Genomic DNA, 25,574 nt, shown 5'->3' on the forward strand with positions numbered 1-25,574 from the left:
CCCCCCCCCCAGTCAAACGGCCAGCAAGCCACCCACCACCCAAAATCACATAAGAAGTGGAGAAAGGATTTTGTAGGCTTCTCCAGGAGTTAATGAGGGCTGCTGGCGGGGGGTGGCGGGGTGGCAAAGACCCTGGTGGGTGGCTGGCTGGCTATCTGCTCTCCTGCTGGTTTGTTATTCAGCTGCACCTACTATTCAATGGACCAGGTAGGTGGGGAGGAAGATGAGGAACCCTCAGAAAGGCTCAGGAGCTGTGCTTCTGTGAGCTCCTGATGAATCTAAGGCCTGCAGTGCGCAGAGAATGGCTTCCTGAAGCTAGAGTATTGGGATATTTGGTTAATATAGCAGAGTTTTGCCCAGTCCTAAAAGCGTGACACTGAGTGCAGTAAATAAATATATTGCAAAATAGATAAACTTATATTTATTCAAGTAGAGCCACATTCAGGTGGCAGTCAAAAGCAGAGAAAGAAACCTAATCTAAAGAGTCCTTTCCTGAGCACAAATAGCCAGCTTGTCCGGCATCATGTGTGGGGGAATATGAAGGCCTTGCCATGTGGAAGGAGGACAAATTGAGAGAGAGGAGGGGTCAGAGGGCACTTCCCAGGTTAAGACAAAGAGAGACATCCCATTCAAGGAGATAACACCTATCTAAACTAAGAGTGAGGTAGTGCCCTCTGCCTGATACCATGGAGATCTACCCAACCTGCAGAGATCTTGATGGACCAAGGGTCTGATTCAGTATAAGGTAGCTTTGTGAGTTCATAAGAACATAAGGCCATAAGAAGCACACTGCTGGATCAGACCGAGGGCTGCCAGGCCCCAGGTCCGGGCAGGGGTTCTCCCACCCGGGAGGTTCCCAACCCGCCGGCTCACATTGGGCTGGTGGGGGGAATCTCCCCAAATGTTGCTTGCACAATGATGTCATCCAGAAGTGATGTCATTAAAATAGTGGCACCCATGCAGGGCCGCTCTAGATGTTTCCAGGAAAACTCTAGTTTCCCTGGATGCTCTAGCTATTTGGGAGGTAAAAACTCTATGGTGCATTGGCACCATAGAGTTTTTACCTCCAAATGGCTAGATCATCCGGGAAAACCATAGAGTTTTCCTGGAAATGCCTAGAGCGGCCCCGCATGGGGCACCACCATTTTGATGATGTCACTTCCGGGTGACATCATCGTGTAATGCGCGCGCTCCATGCGTAAGAGAGAGTTCTCTGCTGTGGGGAGCCGGGGACTTGGCAACCCTACTCAGACCAGTCATTCATCTAGTTCAGCATCCTGTCTCACACAGTGGCCAGCCAGTTCCTCTGGGCAGCCAACAACAGGGCACAGAGGCTGAGGCCTTCCCCTGATGTGGCCTCCTGGCTCTGAGATTCAGAGTATTAGTTCCTCTGGATATGGAGGCTCCTCCCAGTCACCTGTCGATAGACGTATTTTCCATGAATCTATCCAATTCCCTTTTAAAGCTGTTCATTCCTGTAGCCATCACAGCAAATTCTACAATGTAAGCACCTTCTGCGAAAAGCGGTCTTTCCTGTTGTCCATCCTGAACCAACTGCCCATCAGTATAAGCTCTGCTGTGCTGAACCCCATATATAGTACTATCCTATGCAGAATCACTCCAGGACCTCTTAAGAACATAAGAGAAGCCATGTTGGATCAGGCCAATGGCCCATCCAGTCCAACACTGTCACACAATGGCCAAACCCCCCCAAACCCAAGTGCCATCAAAAGGCCCACCAGTGGGGCTAGAAGCCCTTCCACTGTGCCCCCCAAGCACCAGAATACAAATCATCACTGCCCCAGAGAGTTCCAAAGATAAGCTGTGGCTAATAGCCACTGATGGACCTCTGCTCCATATGCTTATCCATTCCCCTCTTGAAGCTGTCTGAACCGCTGTCTGAACGTCTTCATAGGATTGTACAGTAAAGGCCCTTCAAGCCAAGCATCGTGGTTTCCATGAAGAGTAGCCAGTATCCCGGTAAGTTCAACAGCAAGGAATGGAAAGAAACAGCTCTCCCCACATTTGTCTCCACACATATCTGATAATCACAGGCAGGGCTTCTTTTGTAATAGAAGAGACATCAGGGTGAAACTATACCATCAAAACATTTATATGCAACAGGGGAAACCCTTTTGGCCTCTACTTCTGAGTAGACTCTACTTCAAATAATCTAAGACAAACAATAGAAATGTGCACAAAGGCACTTTAATATCCCAACGCTTCTACCTTTAAACAGACTGCAATATGAAACACCAGAGTGCACGCAGGCACTTAGACGTAACCTCTTTTCCCAAACAGTCTGCGCTGAAATGAATTCAAACAGTCTGCAGAGAAATAAACCACAGATGCTTTTAAAGTGCCTGCAGACACTTTTTAAAGGTTAAGAGTCTGCATTTGACTCGAAAACCAACATCATGAGAAAGCAGTCTGTAATGAATTCTTTCATCCGGATTGCACACAAGCACTTTAACAAGCAAATTATCCCACTTCACAGTCTTGCATGTTCAGTCCACTGTTGTTGTTGTTGTTTTTCAGTGAGGTGTAGGATAAGGAATAAGTTCATCCACATAAAGCCAGTCCACGTTAGCCAGTGTCAAACGTTTCGTTGCCTTTTTCAAGACTGATGGCCTTTAAGTGGAACCCCAAAATCCTGTCATTTCCTCACAAGGCTCTAGCTCATTCTTTGTAAAGACGGAGTGAGGTTTTTATGTAGCATCTTAGGCCCCACACCCCTGAGGTAGACAATCCTCCAAGAGCTTACAGTAGGCCCTGTAGAAAGAGCCCTGAAAGCTCTTAGAGGATTGGTTACATCAGGGGCGTGTGGCCTAATATGCAAAGGAGTTCCTGCTACAAAAAAAACAAATTCCCTGATCACAGGTACAGTGCCTCTGTACCTGGCAACTCCATATAGCTATTCGGGATAATAACTAATAAGAGCATGAAATAATAATAATAATAATAATAATAATAATAATAATAATAATAATAATAATAATAATAATAATAATAATAATAATAATAATAATAATAATAATAATAATTTTTATTTGTATCCCACCCTCCCCGCCGATACTAGCATGAATGACTCCTATATTAACGTTCTAATCGTATTAAAAAGTTTTAAACAAAATCCAGTGGTATTAAGGGCCCAGCTGGATATCATGGGAGAAATCTCCCATCCACCCATCCTATCTAATTTCATCTTGAGCCATCTAAAAACTTCCAGTGATCAGTAAATACCACTGCGGTTTCAGCACCTTAGATTATTGCTGTTTTTCTGTGATTCGGCGACCACAGTGGTAACAGTGGCTATCAGATGTTGGAGGATCTGATTAGACTGGCGCCCATCTGAGATGTTAAGAGTCTATGAATCATGCCCATGTCACCCATGTAATCCTCCCAGCTGTGTTTTCTGACAGTAACCACACATAGATGTTGCAAGCGCATAGGCTATGCAGAACCATAGATGTTGCTCATGCGCAAAGCGAAGCGAAACTCTCTTTTTTGGAAGGTTCTGATCCATGCGAACTCAAGCTGAAAATTCATGCTTTTCTCTTTTCAGGCAACATGCTGATTGCAAATTGGAAGGCTTTACATGTGATACATGTAAACTGTCAGGGGTTTTTTTGCAAACAAAAAAAAGCTCAGCAGGAACTCATTTGCATATTAGGCCACACCCCCTGACCTCACCATTGTCTAACCCAGGGCTTTTTGTAGAAAAAGCCCAGTGGGAACTCATTTGCATATTAGGCAAACATCCCCTGATGCCAAGCCAGCTGGAACTGCATCCCTGTGCGTTCCTGCTAAAAAACAAAAAAGCCCTGTGAACTGTAATGTCTGAAAAGAGCTATTTGCGTGTGTGTGTGTCCCTGAGAGGTTTCACTGGCTTTATTGCCCACTTTTGACTCTCCATGCAGTTCTTCAGCTGTTATGTCTGAGAAGCTGATGTGTCTGGCCCCATCATGGTGGAATGCCTTGCTGGATTATGTTTGAGCCCTGCGGGACCTTCCGAGCTTCCGTAGGACTTGCAAGCCAGTCCTGCTCAAGGAGGTTTTCTCTTGACCTTGTTCTGCTGACCCTTCTGGAGCTTATCCACTTCTTTATATTTTATTATTTATAAATGGCCAGTATCTAATCTTCCTCAGTGGAACAGGCTTCCTCAGGAGATGGTGGACTGTCCTTCCTTGAAGGTTTTTAAACAGAGGCTAGGTGGCCACCTGAAAGCAATTCAGATCCTGGGAATATAGGGGGAGACAGGGCTGTTTTTGAGCAGGAATGCACAGGAACGCAGTTCCTGCTGGCTTGGCATCAAGGGGTGTGCCTTAATATGCAAATGCTTTCCTGCTGGGCTTTTTCTATAAAAAAGCCTGTGAAACAATAGTGACATCAGGGGGTGTGGCCTAATATGCAAATGAGTTCCTGCTGTGCTTTTTCTGCAAAGAAACAGCCCCGGGGGGAGGTATTTGTGAGCCCTGTGGCGCAGAGTGGTAAGCTGCAGTATTGCAGTCAAATCTCTCTGCTCATGACCTGAGTTCGATCCAGAGGGAAGCTGGGTTCATGTAGCCAGCTGAAGGTTGACTCAGCCTTCCATCCTTCCGAGGTCAGTAAAATGAGTACCCAGCTTGCTGGGGGATGGGGAAGTGTAGATGACTGGGGAAGGCAACGGCAAACCACCCTGTAAAGTCTGCCGTGAAAACATCATGCGGCGTAACCCCAGAGTTGGAAACGACTGGTACTTGCACAGGGGACTACTTTTATCTTTTTATTCGTGATTTCCTGCATTGTGCAGGGGTCGGACTAGATGAACCCGAGAGTCCCTTCCAACTCTATGATTCTATATTATCATCTTATTTATTATGTATTTTATGTGCAAATGTTGCTTTATGGATTTATGTATTTTTATATGCAATTGGTCTATTGTGCAATCCCCACGGAACCTCTAGGAAAGGGATAGGAATCTGATGCATTTTTAAAAGACGGAATCTCCATGTTTGCTTTGAATTTCCTTCGAGATGAAAGACAGTGACAACTAGGTAGTGTTGCCAGGTCCAGTTCAAGATATATCTGGGAAATTTGGGGGTGGAGCCAGGAGACGTTGGGGTGGAGCCAGGAGCAAAGGTTGTGACAAGCACAATTGAACTGCAAAGGGAGTTCTGGCCGTCACATTGAAAGGGACCGCACAACTTTTAAATGCTTCCCTCATTGGAAATAATGTATAGGGGCACCTTCTTTGGGCGCTCATAGATTTGAAACTCCTGGTTCAATCCTTTTGAAATGTGGAGGGTATTTGGGGGAGAGGCGCTGGATGCTATGCTGCAAATATGGCGCCTCTACTTCAAAAAACAGACCCCCCCCCCCGAGCCCCAGGTATCCACTGATCAATTCTCCTTTGTAGTCCAGGGGAATCGGTCTCCATAGGGAATAATGAAGTGCCCAGCAGACATACCTCCCCCCCCACACCCTAAAGCGAGGGGAGGGCCTCCATACTAAGGGATCCCCTGCCCCCACCTGGGGATTGGCAACCCTACAGCTTGGAATGTGTTGAATCCTGTTTGATGTATTTCAGCAGCTTGACCTGGATCTCTTTGGGCTTCAGTTGACCTTTCTGAGATGCCCCCCCCCCGCAATTCACTCCTGGTTCCAGATCTAGTTAAATGCTATCAGTACTCTGTGTACTTTATAATGCATAAAATGTGTATTCTGGCCGTAACGTGCGCCTTCTTTCTGATTAACCGCTCTAGATAATACTGCCCGCATCTTGACAAGAAGGAATGGCTTCAGCCGGCACGAAATCAGCACTTACCTCCTGCCAGTGGTGATCTCCGACAATGACTACCCCATCCAGAGTAGCACCGGCACGCTGACCATCAGGGTGTGCGCCTGTGACAGCCGGGGAAACATGCAGTCCTGCAACGCCGAAGCTCTGCTCCTTCCAGCCGGCCTCAGCACGGGCGCTCTCGTCGCCATTTTGCTCTGCATCATTATTCTGCTGGGTAAGTTACAGAAGAAAACCTCATTTGCTATATGAGATTTTACCAGAGAGATGTTTGGCCTTTGTCAGGCTGTATCTCGAGCTTGTTGTTGTTGTTGTTGTTGTTGCAGGGGTCGTTTTGTAGAAAAATAGGCAGTGGGGCTTATTAGCATAACTCATTAGCATATGCTGCCCCCTTACCAGCCAAAAGCAACCGAGGCAAGAAAGGAGAGCCCCGGGCGAGCAAGGCCTGCTTGGGCTGGCTAGAGATCCAGCCAGCCCAAGCAGGCCTCGCTTACCTGGGGCTCTCCTGGGCCGCCCCCTCTCCCCAGTCAAAAAACTAGCAAGGCACCCGCAGCCCAAAATCACATAAGAAGTGGAGATAGGGTGGCCTGGGCTACTCCAGGGGTTAACAAGGGCTGATGGTAGGGTTGCCAACCCCCAGGTGGGGGCAGGGGATCCCCTGGTTTGGAGACCCTTCCCCCGCTTCTGGGTCATCAGAAAGCGGGGGGAGGGGAGGGAAATGTCTGCTGGGAACTCTATTATTCCCTATAGAGATTTATTCCCATAGAAAATCATGGAGAATTGATCTGCGGGTATCTGGGGCTTTGGGGGGCTGTTTTTTGGGGTAGAGGCACCAAATTTTCAATATAGCATCTAGTGCCTCTCCCCAAAATACCCCGCAAGTTTCAAAAATATTGGACCAGGGGATCCAATTCTATGAGCCCCAAAAGAAGGTGCCCCTATCCTTCATTATTTCCTAGGGAAGGAAGGAATTGAAAAGGTGTGCCGTCCCTTTAAATGTGGTGGCCAGAACTCCCTTTGGAGTTCGATTATGCTTGTCGCAGCCTTGATCTTGGCTCCACCCCATTGTCTCCTGGCTCCACCCCCAAAGTCCCCAGATATTTCTTGAATTGGACTTGGCAACCCTAGCTGCTGGGGGCATGGCAAAGCTCTTGGTGGCTGGCTGGCTGCCCGCTCTTCTAATCCAGGGATTGTTATGCAGCTGCACCTACTATTCAATGGAAAAGCTAGGTGGGAGGGAAGAGGGAACCCTCAGAAAGGTTCAGGAGCTGCACTCCTGTGAGCTCCTGCTGAATCTGGCACCTTAAGTATTTGTTACAACACACCATGACTGACAGACCTTTCAGGTAATGAAGCCCAAATCCTGTTTGTCTTGAAGAAATTGGATTATAGTACAAGATTGTTTTGGCAAGCAAAGCATGCAGAAATGGGCAACACCATCACTACAGCACATTTGATGCTGAATGTTGCTACACAAGAGAGCCAGCTTGGTATAGCGGTTAAAAGTGACGGGCTCTTATCTGGAGAACCAGGTGTGACTCCCCACTTCTGCACATGAGGCCGGCTGGGTGATCTTGAGCCAGTCACAGTTCTCTCAGAATTCTCTCAGCCCCACCGGCCTCACAAGGTGACGGCTGTGAAGAGAGGAAAGGAGTGTGATTGCAAGCCATTTAGAAACTCCTTAGGGTAGACAAAAGTGGGGTGAAAAAGCCTACTCTTCTTGTCTCCTCTTCCAAAATCTTCCATTGAAGAACACTTCAAGCACGGGGGGCTGTTTGTTACCAATTTGGGAATGGATATGAATATCTCTGTAATAGAGTTGCCATTTTCCAGCCAACTACTGGACTCATTGGGGGGTGGGGGGAGCATCATCTAAGAGCATCACATATTTTTGGAGGGAACCTGGAGGTGAGGTCAAGGAAATTTCTGGAATTTATCTCCCTATCTTTCTTTCTTGAGGGAGGGAAGAGTTCATCTCTTGCTCAGAGGAAGCTGGAGAGGATGTGAAAATGGTGCTGCTCACATGCATATTAAATGTGATCCTTACAATTTGCAAAGACCTAGGACATTTAGGGTTGCCAACCTCCAGGTGGTAGCTGGAGGTCTCCTGGGAAAACAACTGATCCCCAGGTGACAGAAATCAGTTCTCCTGGAGAAAATGGCTACTTTGGAAAGTAGACTCCATGGCATTACACCCTGCCAAAGTCCCTTCTCTCCCCTAGCTCCACCCTGCCCAGACTCCACTCCCAAAATATCCAGGAATTTCCCTGGAGATACCTATATACTTTGCTGACACTATTAGATGAGGCCACTAGTATCAAAGAGCATGGATAACAGATAAACAAGGGTGTTGAGTCAGTAAAATGAAATGCAAATAGGTAAGTAGGCTTCAGTTTGGTGTAGTGGTTAAGTGTGTGGACTCTTATCTGGGGGAACCAGGTTTGATTCCCCACTCCTCCACTTGCAACACTGGAATGGCCTTGGGTTAGCCATAGCTCTCGTAGGAGTTGTCCTTGAAAGGGCAGCTGCTGGGAAAGCCCTCTCAGCCCCACCCACCTCACAGGGTGTCTGTTGTGGGAGGGGGAGGTAAAGGAGATGGTAACCCACTCTGAGACTCTGATTCAGAGAAGGGCAGGGCATAAATCTACGGTTGTCTTCTTCTTCTTCTTCTTCTTAACCCCACCACCACCATGGCTTACTACAATTCGGGGCCCGTGGATATTTCTAACAGTATCTCTCCCTCAAGAATCAAGGAAATCTTGGCATGCAGCCAAGAAACTACCTCCTTCCTCAAGACTTCATTTAGCTTAAGATACTTGAGGGTGCTTGCCAGTTATCTTCACCTTGGCCAATGTAGCTGTTCATCCAGGGGTCCCCAATCTTTCTGAGGGCATTTTCGCACTGACCTTAATCGGCAGCGACATCCCTCTTCACCGCGTGGATTTTGCACCAATTGCTGCGGAGCACCCGGAAGAGCCGCAAAGTCCCGCGGCTTTTGCGGCGCAAATGGAAACTGGGTTTTGGCGGTTTCCATTTGCGCCGCAAAAGCCACGGGACTTTGTGGCTCTTCCGGGTGCTCCGCAGCAATTGGTGCGAAATCCGCGCAGATCCTGCGCGGTGAAGAGGGACGTCGCTGCTGATTAAGGACAGTGCGAAAACGCCCTGAGTTTGTGGGCATCTTTGGGCTTCTGACATGAGGTGGGTGCCATCAGAGGTTGAGACATATGTAGTTGAAATGTAGGGGACACTAAGAGTAATAAACACTGAAAGAGAATTAAGAACAGAACCGTCACTGTGGTGGCAACTGACACCCAAACTACGCTATTTTTATGTGCATATCCAATCAGATCTCCAGAGGCCAATCAGAAACCATACTGGGCAGGAATCCCACCTGGCCATGACCACTTTCTAAAAAACACTGGGTGGGCACCAGAAAAGTTATACGAGGACACCATGGTGCCCATAGACCCTATGATGGGGACTCCTGGCCTGACTGATCCTTCTTAATCAGGCCTATTAAATGTACCACAACTCAGCTACACAAATGGCAAGCAGGTGAGGGGGAAGTCCTTTTCAAAGCCAAGATGGCATTCTCAAGAGCTTCCTGATTGACCCTAAAAGGCAATCAACCAATCAAGCAATCAGAGCCAGTTTGTAGTGGTTGTGTGCGGACTCTAATCTGGGAGAACCTGGTTCTCCTCCACTTGCAGCTGCTGGAATGGCCTTGGGTCAGCCATAGCTCTAGTAGGAGTTGTCCTTGAAAGGTTAGCTGCTGTAAGAGCTCTCTCAGCCTGACCTACATCACAGGGTGTCTATTGTGGGGGGAGGAGATAAAGGGGGTTGTAAGCCACTTTGAGACTCTGATTCAGAGAGAAGGGTGGGGTATAAATCTGCGATCTTCTTCTGTGGTCTTCTTCTGTGTTGCCATATCAGAGTGGACAGCCTTATCAGTCTGCCACTGGAAGGTGGAGTCAATGTACACATCTCCTTCCTGGCCTCCCCTTATTGGCTGCGCTGCACAAGGCACTTTTGGGTTATCATTACCTCCACTTCATTTGAAAGGCGTGCAGGTTAGAACCAACTCAGGTTGGCTGGTCTTGGAGCCAGGGCAGTGTTGCTTGAATGGTGTCAGGAAACAGAATCTACTCATAAGTATGTAAACTGTACTAAATTAGTCAGGGCAGTCTTGACCACCCCCCCCCCCAAGATTACCCAATCACGTCAAACCAATTAAGACTCCCGGTTCCAGAGTGAATGATACAGGAGGCAAGCAGTTTAAAGTCAAAGAGTTAACAGCTATCACAAAACTTTCTCGCACAAAAGATAAACAGTTCACTTAAAAATTCAATGCAAGATAGGCTAAAAGTGATTGAATGGGTATAAAATAAAATTAAAATACTATTCCAAACAACCAGTGCTGCAACTCAGCTGTCCTCCCTCATCAACCGGAACCGGAAGCCCCCTTCTTCCAATTACCCAATCATAAAACCTCATTGAATCCAAATCTAGTGTCTTGTGTCTTTATTCAGGAACTGGGTGAGAATTGCAGGATGCAGTCCTTAGTTCAAATCTGTTCTTTCTTCTTTTTTTTCCAAGTTATAGTGGTCTTGTTTGCTGCCCTTAAGAGGCAGCGAAAGAAAGAGCCTCTGATCTTATCTAAAGAGGACATCAGAGACAACATTGTGAGCTACAACGATGAAGGTGGCGGTGAAGAAGACACCCAGGCTTTTGATATCGGCACTCTGAGAAACCCTGCTGCCATTGAAGATAAGAAGCTCCGTCGAGACATTATACCGGAAACCTTATTTATACCACGGAGGACTCCTTCTGCTCCAGATAACACAGATGTCCGAGATTTCATTAACCAAAGGCTAAAAGAGCATGATAACGACCCCTCTGCTCCCCCGTATGACTCCCTGGCAACCTACGCCTATGAAGGAAATGATTCGATAGCTGAATCCTTGAGCTCTTTAGAGTCTGGCACTACTGAGGGAGACCAAAACTATGATTACCTCAAGGAATGGGGGCCTCGGTTTAATAAGCTTGCTGAGATGTACGGTGGAGGTGAAAGCGATAAGGACACTTCATAACCTACAGTAGGATATACAAGTTGTTGGGGGGTTTTTTTGTCGATTTGAGAGGAAGTAACTTTACAGACACCTTCTCCACGTGACAATATTTCGATGTTCAGGAACCTTTTCCTGCCACTCAGCACAATGGGTTCTCTTTCTCGTTCCGTTTCGAATTTTACTCATTTAATGTTCTTTATTCTTTCTCGTAGGACGTCACATGGAATATATGCAGCATTTGATTTAATCCCTCCCGAAAGCCAAAGCTATTTAAAATTCAGTATCATCCATTTTATTATGGAAAAATTACCGTATTCTTGAGCAGGCCAACAGTCTCTCGAGTGGCCTTAGGTCCAAATTGCTTCTGTGAAATACACGTTCTAAACTTTCAGGTTCAGCTTTTTAAAAACCCTGGCCACGAACCACAAAGGGTCATGCATGCACGTTTCATATGCACTTTTTTGGTAGAACTTTTAAATTGTTTCTTTTAGAAACTGCCCACACGAGATACATAGACTACTCTGAAATGTTTGCATAGAGAACACTCCTACTAGCATCTACAAGCCTTGAAAAACAAAGTGCTCTTTTTAAATACAAAATTACTCCTCTTAATAACACTCCCCATCAGATTTTTCAGTGTTGACTTGGTGCCATTTGGAGTTTTGTTCTGCTTTGTTTTGATCTTGAAACTCATCCAAGTTGTTGGGGGGGTTTTTTAAAGAATTTTTTTTAAGGATTTTGGCGCAAGATATTTTAAAGTGGAAATGGCAACAGGACATACTTTTTACTTTCTTGTTTTAAATTATTATCGCACATCAATTCCCTAGATTCTTGTTTAAGCCTGTGGATCAGGCCAACATCCTGATACGCAGCTCCTTCCCCAGATGTATCACTAGTCTTTGCAAAATTCTTGTATCTTAGTTTGGAATTCATATCTAACTTTTTTACATTTCACTTTATACGTGACCTGGCATTATAAACCGTGAATGTATGTGCATCTTACCACACATACATTTACTCCGATTTCAATTTAGGCTGAATTTTCACGGCCAGTCTAAGTTGGGGAGCCCCACTTGTGCAGTTTCTGAAAAAGAAAGTCTAATTTTTGTTCCAAGTGCATGCACAGAACATCTTGAACTTCTTTTTTGGATCGTGGCCCAAGAGGGGGAAAAAAGAGATAACAGTATGTCCCTATTCTGTACATTATAAATCCCCCCCCCAAAAAAATGTACACGTGGTGTTAATGTGATATGCAGCTGGTTTAAAAAAAAAAAAACACTTTGTGCAACTTCATTTCATCAGATTCTATCTGCCAATGTTTTATATTTATATTTTTGTATTTATTTTTAAGAAATAAACCAGTTTTTATAACTATATTCTTGCCGGACTGATTCTTTAAGGGTGAGGAATACATTGCTACTTGAAGTCCTCTAATATGTTTCAGACTCAGGGATCAGAACCTGCAAGCACCAAGACCTCATTGTGTCAGACATACCGGTGAAGGTTAGACCATCCATTGGGTTGTACCCTGCCAGCCTTGTCACTTAGCCTCACCCAATTCCTCACCACTGCCACCACAGCTTCCGTTCTCAGCTCAGCCCCTTTCAGTGGCCCAAGAGGACCTCTCCTTCATAAGAACATAAGAGAAGCCATGTTGGAACAGGCCAATGGCCCATCCAGTCCAACACTCTGTGTCACATAAGAACATAAGAGAAGCCATGTTGGATCAGGCCAATGGCCCATCCAGTCCAACACTCTATGTCACATAAGAACATAAGAGAAGCCATGTTGGATCAGGCCAGTGGTCCATCCAATCCAACACTCTATGTCACATAAGAACATAAGAGAAGCCATGTTGGAACAGGCCAATGGCCCATCCAGTCCAACACTCTGTGTCACAGAGTGGCCAAAAACCTCAGGTGCCATCAGGAGGTCCATCAGTGGGGCCAGGACACTCACACTGTTGTCCCTCCCTGTGGCTAATACCTGTGTCTAATAGCCACTGATGGGCCTCTGCTCCATATGTTTATCAAATCCCCTCCCCTCTTGAAGCTGGCTATGCTTGTAGCTGCCGCCTCCTCCTGTGGCGGTGAATTCCACGTATTAATCACCCTTCAGGTGAAGAAGTACCTCCTCCTATTCGTTCTAACCTGACTGCTCAGCAATTTCATTGAGTGCTCATGAGTTCTTGTATTGTGATTGCATTGTTATTGTATTGTGTATTGTATTCTTCCTTTTTTCATGATCCAAAGAGCTGATTGGATCCAACACATTGGCTGTTTCCAAGCATTCAGAAGGTGCGACCTCACTTTCTTGTTGGCCCCTAAGCTCTGATTCATGGAAATGAATACAAATACACATATGTGTATCTCACCACAACTAGGCAAAGATGTTCTGTGCAATACAATTGTGGTGGGTGATCATATATTTGATTTAATGAGTCTCTGGTCTGAACCATATCTCTTGGGGATGGCTATTCTTTGCAAATCTCTCTTTCAAAACTGGTCATACGATGGACTTCTCAAACAGTTGGCAGGAGAAGTGTTGAAAACGGAGAAACAGGATCGACCTCCCATAGTCCTTCTTGCTTAATTCACGTTGCAACCTTATGTGCTTCTAACATTTGTATTGTTTATCATATATAGTGACATGTTGTTATATTATATACTTTATGTAACTTGTAACACAGTATTCGGTGGTTTCTCAACCTTATAAGTGGTGTAGTATTTTGTGGTTGACTTCTTCCTCCAGTGGCAACATACTGAGGTCCATGTGGAGGATGGAGGAGGACACATGTTGGACAATCCCCGGAGTTTGGAGGACAATTCTAGATGTGGATGCAGGGCTGTAGCCAGAAATTTAAAAGTCAGGGGGCACCCTATCCCATCCACTGTGGGGCTTACTGCTTCTCAGAAGCTTTCTGGGGTAGGGGTAAAAGCTGGAGGTTCTGAATGTGGCCAAGGCGAGGCAGCCAATCCTAAAACTGCACCTTGAGTGTAAGCAGGGGAGGGGGGATGTTCCTTCCACCTCCCTCTCCCCCACCCCAGCACTTTGCAGCCAGCAGCTCCATCCATCCACCCCTCCCTGGCCCATTCCACGTGGCTTCCTCCACCTCCTTCCTCCCTCCTCTCTGCTTGCTGATTTTGCTGCTGCAGTGCACTGTGCCTTGCTCAGCTCTCCTGGCTCTGGCTGCTGCTGTTGACACCTTGCTGGCTCAGCTATGGCAAAAAAAAAAAAAGACCACACCCCAGAGGCCCCCTGGGAGTCAGGGGCCCTACCTGGAAGTCAGAGGGCAGTGCCCCCAAAGGCCCCCTTGTGACTACAGACCCGTGTGGATGTGGCTGAAAATGATGCCCCAGGACTGGAGGAGGTGGAAGGGGGGACAATGCTTTCTGGCACTGAGCTGGAAGGGTCCGTGGAGGGGTGTACTGGAGACAGAGCAGCAACAGGGAGCTGTGTGGAAGGGGAGGATGCTCCCCAAAAAAATCACCTGCAAAGGTTTCTCCAAAGAGTGTTATCAACTGCTGGTCTCTGAACAGTGCTAACACCTCTGTCTTCTGCGAACAGCCCCAGGAACCAATCAGAGACAGAAGGCTCCAAGATGTCTGGTGATGCCCTGCTTAGGGCAGGCTTCTGTGGGCTGGCAGGATGGGTTTGGTGCCTGGAGACAGGGCCCTGTGGTCCACCTTGAGTCCAGCCTTGCGTCCACCCCCTAGCTAAGCAGACAGACAGGTGGCTCTGAGCTTTGAGTCCACCTAAGACCCCCAAACCCCAGCAGGGGAGATGAATCACAATCAAAATGTGGATCCTCAGCCAAGGAACCCACCTGCTAAGCCTCTCTGCTTGGCGTGAGCTGACAGATGAGTGGTTCAGAGCCCTATGTTAATCAACACCCCCAAACCCCAGCAGAGGAGAGGTATCCCGATCAAATCAGCTGAAGATCCCACTAGCGTAAGGCCCTTGGGTTACCATGAGCAGAGAGATGGGGTGGCTCAGAGCCCTAAGTACACCTAACACCAAAACCCCAGCAAGGGAGATAGGGTTGCCAAGTCCAATTCATTAAATATCTAGGGACTTTGGGGGTGGAGCCAGAAGACTTTGGGGGTGGAGCCAGGAGCAAGGGTGTGACAAGCATAATTGAACTCCAAAGGAGTTCTGGCCATCACATTTAAAGGGATAGCACACCTTTTAAATGCCTTCCTTCCATAGGAAATAATGAAGGATGGGGGCACCTTCTTCGGGGGCTCATAGAATTGGACCCCCTCGTCCAATCTTTTTGAGACTTGGGGGCTATTTGGGGGAGAGGCACTGGATGCTATACTGAAAATCTGGTGCCTCTACCTCAAAAAACAGGGCCCCCAGAACCCCAGATACCCACAGATCAACTCTCCATTATTTTCTATGGGAATAAATCTCTATAGGGAATAACAGAGTTCCCCGCAGACATTTCCCTCCCCTCCCCCCGCTTTCTGATTACCCTGAAGCGGGGGGAGGGTCTCCAAACCGGGGGATCCCCTGCCCCCACCTGGGGATTGGCAACCCTAAAGGGAGAAGAGTTCTAAATCATGAGGGAATGTTCTCTGCTAGTTTGCTTTTAAGAGTTTCCCTGCCTCTCTCTGTAACTGCAGCCAGCAGAGAGAAAGCAGGCTGCAGCGCTGAGAGCATACAGATGGCTTTCCGATCCCATACAGCAGAATGAGAATTCACTTATTGGCAGCCAGCAGTGCCTGCTATTGGTGGGCCCCTACTGGTGTTTCCGAGGATGGATAACTCCCCTCCCCCCTTGGATTGGAGTTTTGTAAATGGTTTAATTGAGTGGAGACTGTCTGGAAAATATAACCACCCGTGAACCACTACAAACCATGATAAACAACACCAGATTTTGTGAAATGTTCGCAATAGGCACTTTTCGCTTCATGAACCACAAAGTGTCCAAAATTTGTGACAAACTTTAGTTCACGAGCTGATTTGAGTCCCCTCCCTAACTGGGAATCGCAGTCAAGGGATTTGCTACTGACTGTGCAAATTGGATTAAGTAATTTAGCCTAAGAATGTTTGGCCAATTCAATATACATGTGCTTTTCTAAACATTGGGAAGATACAGTACTTTCCCCAAGCATTATATAAACAGTCAAGTAATAAAGCTTTAACATTTACTTTAAAAGGGGAGGGGGGGGGTTGTGCTTTTTGCAAAAGGGAACCTCTCGTAACTTTCAGAAGTGCCAGAATCAAATAGTAGTCAAACAAATATTACAGCTGAGCATAATATTATATATCTTCTCAAGCACGTACATGGTTTCTACAGTAATAGCTTGAGCCTGCTGTGCTTAAGGAAACCCAGGTAGGGGGATGGGATATGATTCTTGAGGGCAGGGAGTCTAAGCTGGCATTCTGAATGATTTGAATTTTTCTAATGGGGGCCTTGCAGACATAAGAGAAGCCATGTTGGAGCAATCCAATGACCTACCTATCTAGCTAAGCTTGGCGTGAGCTGAAAGACAAGCACCTCAGAGCCCTGAGTCCACCAGTAACCCCAAACCCAGCAGGGGAGAGGTATCACAATCAAACTGGTTGAGGGACCCATTAGCCAAGCTCTCCAGTCCCACAATGTGTCATACAATGGCCCAAACCCAGGTGTCATCAGGAGGTCCAGAACTCTAGAAGGCCATAGATGGCTTTCACATGCCCACTTTTCATATTGCCTGCACAAAAGTTGAAGCCAACCTCTCATCTGGGTCTTGGAAAACATAAAATGCTAATCCAGACCCACCTCTCGCCTGGATCTGAATAAACACAGACGCACGTACACACAACTCTGCTCTCACTTGGTTAAAAACAAACACCCCCCTCTCCCAATTAGCAAACTCCTACCCTCCTTCCTTCCAGTACAAGAGGAAAGAGCTGTATTCTTAATGCTAACACCTTTCTCAGGTAAGTGCAAATGTGCACTAGGGATGGGCATGAACCAAACCACGAAGCAAATATCGTCACACATTTCTGCCCTGTTCTCGGTTCACAGTCAAGTTCATGATGGGTCTACCGACATGAACTTGCAAGAACTTTTATGGCAGTTCATGTGCTTTTGGTGGTTAGTGGATGGATCAGAAAGCAGGGCCTTAAAGGGACTTTGGGTCCCTTTAACCGCCTGCTTTTTTTCCTCTACAAAATCAGCAAAAACAGCAGGGTGGCGGGGAAGAGCGCCCTGCTGCTCAGCTGCTTCGGGCTGTCTTGTCTTATTTGGCGTGGACTAATAGGATCAATATTGTGATACTGTGCATGCTGGAGTATCATGTGTTATGATAGCCATGGTGACTAAAGGAATTTAACCACTGCAATCCTTAAACATAACTGAATAAGAAGAAGAATTGCAGATTTATACCCCGCCCTTCTCTCTGAATCAGAGACTCAGAGCGGCTTACAATCTCCTTTATCTTCTCCCCACACAACAGACACCCTGTGAGTTGGGTGGGGCTGAGAGGGCTCTCACAGCAGCTGCCCTTTCAAGGACAACCTCTGCCAGAGCTATGGCTAACCCAAGGCCATTCCAGCAGGTGCAAGTGGAGGAGTGGGGAAGCAAACCCGGTTCTCCCAGATAAGAGTCTGACATAACAAACATAAGGGGTTTCATTACAAGTATTACAAGCAATTAGTGAGAGAGATCAACATATGTATCCATAAGCCAACATTCAAACAAAGTTACAAGGGAAGTTACATATTAATATATTGATGACTCCATCTTTATCAAATTTACATTTTAGGTTTCCTGAATAATTAATGAAAAGCTAATGATCCTTAGTCTAATATCAGTATTTAAACTGTAGATAAGAGACAGAATAAACACATTTATAAAATGCTGATAAGGAATAGAATAAACTCATTTTTGTAAACACCCAGTGCAATCCTAAACAGAATTACACATTTCTAAGCCCACAGACTCCAGTGACCTTACAAGGATGTAACTCTGGCTTACATTGACCCTTTCGGCTTTTGTGTTTACCACAGCTCTCACCTCCCATCTTCATCACTTCAAAAACTTGCTTCTGTATTCACTCGTGCACTCACCTCACTCTCCCATTGCATTTTTTAATTCCTTCCACATCCTTTTCCAAGCATTCTGATGTCACTCCTCTGTGTCTCAGTTGTTTTTCAGAAGAGTATTCCCCCCTCCTCCTCTTAGTTCACTTCTAAGCTTTTAAAAGCAGACATGTTTCCTCAGACTATTCCTCCCTCCTCCCCTTGCTGACCAGCTGGTGTCTTCTTTTTGGCCAGCTTTGCACCAGGCATGTCATTTGAAATAGGAGATCAGGAAAGTAGTTGGCTTTGACTTGTTTGCAGGAACAGTCAGTGAGTTGGTTAAGATACAGTGCTATTAGCAGCGAGTTTGATTCCCCTCTTGGGCAATTTTGTGTTGTTGTTGTCCCCAGATGGAACCAGGCTGCTGGCGCTTAAAATCAAAAAGGTGGCAGAGCAGTTTTTAAACTAAATCTTGGGGGAAAGCCGACAGGAGATGAAATGTCTCTGGTTTGGGAGGACTCGTCTCAAAGAGATGAAGGGTTAGCTGCTATTTTTCTACCGGGTAACGGACCAGAGTTGTCCACTGTGAAGGTGACAAACAATATGGACTGTCTGCCAGAGTCTCGAGGCGGCAGGAGGAAGGTGGCGGGCCTAGCTCGCCTGGGAAATTATAGATGTTTGTATGCAAATGCTAGAAGTGTTCAAAGTAAAATTGGTGAATTGGAATGTTTAGTGTTGGGAGAAAACATAGACATTGTGGGAATTTCAGAAACTTGGTGGAATGAGGAGAATCAGTGGGACACGGTGATTCCTGGATATAAGCTATATTGGAAGGATAGGGAGGGAAGGGTTGGAGGTGGTGTGGCTCTGTATGTCAGAGAGGATATACGGTCCAGTAAGACTGAGATCAGAGAATTAGATTCACTTTTAGAAATGCTTTGGGTTGAAATAGAGGGCCCAAAAGGAAATTTAACTATGGGAGTTTGTTATCGCCCAACAAATCAAAAGAGAGAGGACGATTATAATATGATGGAAGGCTTAAAGATAGCAGCTAAACGTAAAAACTGTGTTGTAATAGATGATTTTAACTACCCGCAGATTAATTGGGTCAATATGTGTTCTGGTCGAGAGAAAGAGATTGAGTTTCTTGATGCTCTCAATGACTGTGCTATGGAGCAGATGGTCTCAGAACCTACCAGAGGTGGGGCGATCCTGGATTTGGTCCTAAGTAATGCCCAAGACTTGGTGAGAGATGTAAAAGTGATTGCGCCGCTTGGGAGCAGTGACCATAATGTTATAGATTTCACCATTTGTATAAGTAGGGAGTTGTCCAAAAGACCGCCACAACCACGTTTAACTTTAAAAGGGGTAAATACACTGAGATGAGGAGGCATGTGAGGAGGAAACTGAAAGGAAAGGTACATACGGTCAAAACCCTTGGGGAAGCTTGGATGCTATTTAAAACTATAATCCTAGAAGCTCAGATAAAATACATACCACAAGTTAGGAAAGGTACAAACAGGCATAAGAAAAGGCCTGCGTGGTTAACAAAGTAATGGAAGCTGTAAAAGGTAAGAAGGACTCCTTTAAGCAGTGGAAAACCAGTCCAAGTGAGATTAGTAAAAGGGAACACAGGCTGTGGCAAATCAAATGCAAGACTGTGATCAGGCAGACAAAAAGGGACTATGAGGAGCATATTGCAAAAAACATAAAGACTAACAATAAAACTTTCTTAAAATATATTAGAAGTAGGAAACCAGCCAGGGAGGCAGTGGGCCCTTGGATGGCCATGGGGTAAAAGGATTACTGAAGGAGGATAGGGAAATGGCTGAGAAGCTAAAGGAATATTTTGCCTCCGTCTTTACTGTGGAAGATGAGAACTTTTTGCCCGCCCCAGAACCACTAATTTTGGAAGGGGTATTGAAAGACCTGAGTCAGATCGAGGTGACAAAAGAGGAGATCCTACAACTGATAGACAAATTAAAAACTAATAAGTCACCGGGTCCGGATGGCATACATCCGAGAGTTCTGAAAGAACTCAAAGTTGAACTTGTGGATCTTCTAACAAAAATCTGTAATCTTTCATTGAAATCTGCCTCCGTTCCTGAGGACTGGAAGGTAGCAAATGTCACCCCCATCTTTAAAAAAGGTCCAGAGGAGACCCGGGAAATTACAGGCCAGTCAGTCTGACTTCAATACCGGGAAAGTTGGTAGAAACCATTATCAAGGACAGAATGAGTAGGCACATTGATGAACACGGGTTATTGAGGAAGACTCAGCATGGGTTCTGCAAGGGAAGATCTTGCCTCACTAACCTGTTACATTTCTTTGAGGGGGTGAACAAACATGTGGACAAAGGAGACCCAATAGATGTTGTTTACCTTGACTTCCAGAAAGCTTTTGATAAAGTTCCTCATCAAAGGCTCCTTAGAAAGCTTGAGAGTCATGGAGTAAAAGGACAGGTCCTCTTGTGGATCAAAAACTGGCTGAGTAATAGGAAGCAGAGAGTGAGTATAAATGGGCAGTCTTCGCAGTGGAGGACGGTAAGCAGTGGGGTGCCGCAGGGCTCGGTACTGGGTCCCATGCTCTTTAACTTGTTCATAAATGATTTAGAGTTGGGAGTGAGCAGTGAAGTGGCCAAGTTTGCGGATGACACTAAATTGTTCAGGGTGGTGAGAACCAGAGAGGATTGTGAGGAACTCCAAAGGGATCTGTTGAGGCTGGTGAGTGGGCGTCAACGTGGTAGATGCAGTTCAATGTGGCCAAGTGCAAAGTAATGCACATTGGGGCCAAGAATCCCAGCTACAAATACAAGTTGATGGGGTGTGAACTGGCAGAGACTGACCAAGAGAGAGATCTTGGGGTCATGGTAGATAACTCACTGAAAATGTCAAGACAGTGTGCATTTGCAATAAAAAAGGCCAACGCCATGCTGGGAATTATTAGGAAGGGAATTGAAAACAAATCAGCCAGTATCATAATGCCCCTGTATAAATCGATGGTGTGGTCTCATTTGGAGTACTGTGTGCAGTTCTGGTCGCCGCACCTTAAAAAGGATATTATAGCATTGGAGAAAGTCCAGAGAAGGGCAACTAGAATGATTAAAGGGCTAGAGCACTTTCCCTATGAAGAAAGGTTGAAACACTTGGGACTCTTTAGCTTGGAGAAACGTCGACTGCGGGGTGACATGATAGAGGTTTACAAGATAATGCATGGGATGGAGAAAGTAGAGAAAGAAGTCCTTTTCTCCCTTTCTCACAATACAAGAACTCATGGGCATTCGATGAAATTGCTGAGCAGACAGGTTAAAACGGATAAAAAGAAGTACTTCTTCACCCAAAGGGTGATTAACATGTGGAATTCACTGCCACAGGAGGTGGTGGCGGCCACAAGTATAGCCACCTTCAAGAAGGGTTTAGATAAAAATATGGAGCACAGGTCCATCAGTCGCTATTAGCCACAGTGTATGTGTGTATATAAAAGTTTTTGCCACTGTGTGACACAGAGTGTTGGACTTGATGGGCCGTTGGCCTGATCCAACATGGCTTCTCTTATGTTCTTATGTTGCTTTTTTTTCAGGGGGAAAGGGTTCCTTTTTGTGGATGACACTAAATTGTTCAGGGTGGTGAGAACCAGAGAGGATTGAGAAGCACTCCAAAGGGATCTGTTGAGGCTAGGCGAGTGGCCGTCAACATGGCAAATGTGGTTCAACATGGCCAAGTGCAAGGTAATGCACATTGGGGCCGAAAATACTAACCATAAATTAAAAAAAAGGCCAATGCTATGCTGGGAATTATTAGGAAGGGAATTTAGAACAAATCATAATGCCCCTGTATAAATCGATGGTGCGACCTCATTTGGAGAACTGTGTACAATTCTGGTCACCACACCTCAAAAAAGATACTATAGCATTGGAAAAAGTGCAGAAAAGGGCAACTAGAATGATTAAAGGATTATAACACTTTTCCTATGAAGAAAGGTTAAAACGCTTGGGCCTCTTCAGCTTGGAGAAAGGTTGACTGAGGGGTGACATGATAGAGGTTTACAAGATGTGCATAGGATAGAGAAGGGAGAGAAAGAAGTACTTTTATCCCTTTCTCACAATACGAGAATTTGTGGGCACTCAATGAAATTGCTGAGCAGTCAGGTTAGAACGGATAAAAGGAAGTACTTCTTCACCCAAAGGGTGCTTAACACTTGGAATTCACTGCCACAGGAGGTGGTGGTGGCTACAAGCATACCCAGCTTCAAGAGGGGACTGGATAAACATATGGAGCAGAAATCCATCAGTGGCTATTAGCCACAAGATATAGATGGAACTTTCTGTCTGGGCCAAGTGATGTTCTGTATTCTTGGTGCCTGGGAGGGGCAACAGTGTGAGGACTTCTAGTGTCCTGGCCCCACTGGTGGACCTCCTGATGGCACCTGGGCTTTTTGGCCATTGTGTGTACAGCGCATTGGACTGGATGGGCCATTGGCCTGATCCAACATGGCTTCTCTTATGTTCTTCCAAATTGACTTTGACTATAAATATTTCAAACAGGAGGGTAATGCTGTGGAAACTGCAGTGTGGCAGTAACAGCCTGGGTTTTTTTTTAAAAAAGGTCTGGTCCATCTCATCATCTCATTTTCCGCTTTTGTCATCTCATTTCTAAATGGGGGGATCTCAGGCTGTAAAGCACTGAAGTCTCCATCTCCTCCCTCATGAACCGCCTCCTCTCTGGACAAGTGGTCGGCTTCTTCTCTCACTAAATTTATAAAGCAGTGCATGCCAGTGATTGTTTTTTTTTTCCTCCAGCCATCCCAGATTAGCATTAAACTCCTTAACCACTGGTAAAGGGTGGGCAGAACACTAATGGCGACCCCACAGTAAATTCAACTGGAAGGATCTCCTGTTTCAAAAGGTGCACACATTGCAAAACTAGCCAATAAGGAGAAACCAACTGCACAACACTACCTGGGCTTTCTCATTGGTAAGCAGAATATGTACACCACAATTCTCAATTGAAATCGAAGAGAGAGAGAAAGATGCAGAATGCAGGGACAGCATTTGAAGCAAGAAGACTGAAGACTGCAGATTTATACTTCGCCCTCCTCTCTGAATCAGAGACTCACAGCGGCTCACAATCTCCTATATGAGTTTGGTGTAGTGGTTAAATGTGGACTCTTATCTGGTAGCGGTTAAGTGTGTGATGTAGTGGTTAAGTGTGTGGACTCTTATCTGGGAGAACCGAGTTTGATTCTCCACTCCTCCACTTGCACCTGCTGGAATGGCCTTGGGTCAGCCATAGCTCTGGCAGAGGTTGTCCTTGAAAGAGCAGCTGCTGTAAGTGTTCTCTTAGCCCCACTAAACCACTAAACCAAACCCCAACCGACTTGACTTCAGTCAAAATCAGACATAAGCTGTGTATGCAGAAAGGGCCATTGTAAGGTTCTACGCATTTCTACTGAAACCACACGAAGATGAGCACGAAGCGGAGAGGCTGTTTTCATCTTTTGCCAGTTTCTCTCATATCCATTCGCAGAAACGGATTCGCACAGCCATGTTCTTCACTTCGTGCTCACAAATCTCACTCGACAGCACGTACTGTCAAAACTCTCCTCACACCGCTTTTCTCACACCCCATCAATTCATCCCTCTCTTCCACTGTTTAGTCATAGGCCATTGCAGAATATCATGGCTGTAGAGTATTGGAATCAGCACAGCGCCGCGCAACCCGAGCCGCCCGCGGGTCGCCTTGCACAGCGCGGGAAAGCCACCCCAATCAGCTCCAAGGGCGGGAAGTTCAACTGGCCAGGATTGGGCTGGCCAGCAAAGGGGATGTTCCGGGATGCTTGTATATATTAGCGGACCCGACCGCGTGTTAACCAGTTCGGTAGTGTGCTAGCTATTAAATACTTATGCCTTCACCACGACTCGTCTCTCAGTACACTACACTGGCGACGAGGATGGGATCTAGCTAGGCCAGGCCACCCCGCGGGAACCAGCCCTGGCCGGAGACGAGGAAGGCGAGAGACCGACGACCGAGCAGCCCGCCGCCACCATGGCGAACTCTAGCGTAACGACGGGCCACCTTGCTGAATTCAACCCAGAGCACCCCGAGAGATGGGAGACCTACACCGAACGGGTCGAGTGCTACCTGAGGGCGAACTTGATCACTGATGATGACCGGAAGAGAGACGTCCTGCTGAGCGTCTGTGGGGAAGAGACTTTCGAAATCGCACGAAACCTCTCCGCTCCAGAAAGGCTGACCGAGAGATCCTACGGGGAGATCGTGAGACTCCTCACGGGCCATTTTGCGCCCCAACCCTCCATCGTCGCCCGCCGATTCCTCTTCCACAAGAGGGACCAGAAGTCGGGGGAGACAGCGGCGGTCTACCTGGCGGCACTTCGGCAAATCGCCGGGAACTGCAGTTTTGATAAGAGGGACGAAGCCCTGAGGGACCGTTTCGTCTGGGGCCTCCGAGACGAACGGCTGCAACAGAAGCTCTTCGCAAAAGAAGAGCTCACCCTACAACAAGCCTTCAACGAGGCGACGGCGTTTGAGAGGGCCACCAAGGCGTACGGCCAGCAACGCGGGGAGGCAGTACACCAGGGTGAAGCAGAGCCAGAGGTCCGAGCAGAGGGAGACGCGTTCCAGCTCCGACGACCGCAAAGAACCGACACACGGGCCCCCGCGAGGCCACGAGCAACGGAGAGGCCCACCGCCACCACCGGTTCCAGGTGCGCCAGCTGCGGCGACCCCCACGAGCGAAGGGACTGCCCGTACCGCCACCTGGACTGCCGCAGCTGTGGGAGGACGGGCCACATCGCCCGGGCTTGCCGGGCCAAAAACAGCCGCCGCCAACCGTCAGCGCATCACGACTCCTTGGATGCCTACACGACGGCTTCCACCAGTCTACAGGTACTGAACCTGCCCCTTGCAGCCCCCGACAAGGTCAAAATGTCGGTCCTGATCGAGGGCGCCCCATGCCTCATGGAAGTAGACTCGGGTTCCTCCATCTCGATCATTTCGGAGGAAACCCTCAAGAGACTATGCCCCCGCCGCCGCCTCCATACGAGGCCAGCGGACTTCGTATTAAGGGACTTTCAAAAAAACCCGGTACACATCGTGGGGTGGGCCCGGGTGAATGTGGAACGAGGGAGTTTTAGAGGACCCCTAGACATCCTGGTGGTCAAGCGCCAACTGACCACACTCCTAGGGCTGGCTTGGTTCCAGCCTCTGGGAATCCAGCTAGTGGGGGTAGACCACATGCGGACCAGCAATTTCGACGGGGTCTGCCGGGAGTTCCCAGAGGTCTTCGACGGGTCCCTGGGGAGCTACAAGGGGCCGCCCATCACCCTACCGATCGACCCAACGGTCCGGCCCATAAGGCTCAAGGCGAGACGCGTCCCGTTCGCCCTAAAACCGAAAATAGAGGCGGAACTGGACCGCCTCACGGCCCAAGGCGTCCTAGAGCCAGTCACATACGCCGACTGGGAGACCCCTATAGTGACACCCGTAAAACCCAACGGGGAGGTGAGGATCTGCGCTGATTACAAGTGCACGATCAACAAGGCTCTACAGGACAATCCCTACCCAGTCCCGGTGGTCAGCCATGTCCTCGCAGCGCTAGCCGGGGCGAAGGTTTTTGGGAAGCTGGACTTAGCTCAGGCATACCAGCAACTGCCGGTCGACGCTAAGACAGCAGAGGCACAGACAATCGTGACC

General features: G+C 47.1%; 1 protein-coding gene across 3 annotated transcripts in view; it reads left to right on the forward strand.

The window, feature by feature from the left end:
* The window catches only part of CDH10 (cadherin 10), a 168,126-nt gene extending 156,627 nt beyond the window's left edge, over window positions 1–11,499 (forward strand). Inside the window, exons 10-11 of one of the 3 annotated variants that reach the window (XM_060244296.1) lie at window positions 5,745–5,996; window positions 10,376–11,497. In XM_060244296.1, the coding sequence (XP_060100279.1) occupies window positions 5,745–5,996; window positions 10,376–10,869 (746 nt within the window). In that variant the 3' untranslated portion in view covers window positions 10,870–11,497. Of the gene's footprint in view, window positions 1–5,744; window positions 5,997–10,375 lie in introns of all 3 variants that reach the window. The other 2 variants (XM_060244297.1, XM_060244298.1) reach the window with 2 other exon arrangements.
* The last annotated feature ends 14,075 nt before the right edge of the window (window positions 11,500–25,574 follow it).

This window comes from Heteronotia binoei, chromosome 7 (genome assembly GCF_032191835.1).
Source record: "Heteronotia binoei isolate CCM8104 ecotype False Entrance Well chromosome 7, APGP_CSIRO_Hbin_v1, whole genome shotgun sequence".
NCBI classification, from domain to species: domain Eukaryota; kingdom Metazoa; phylum Chordata; class Lepidosauria; order Squamata; family Gekkonidae; genus Heteronotia; species Heteronotia binoei.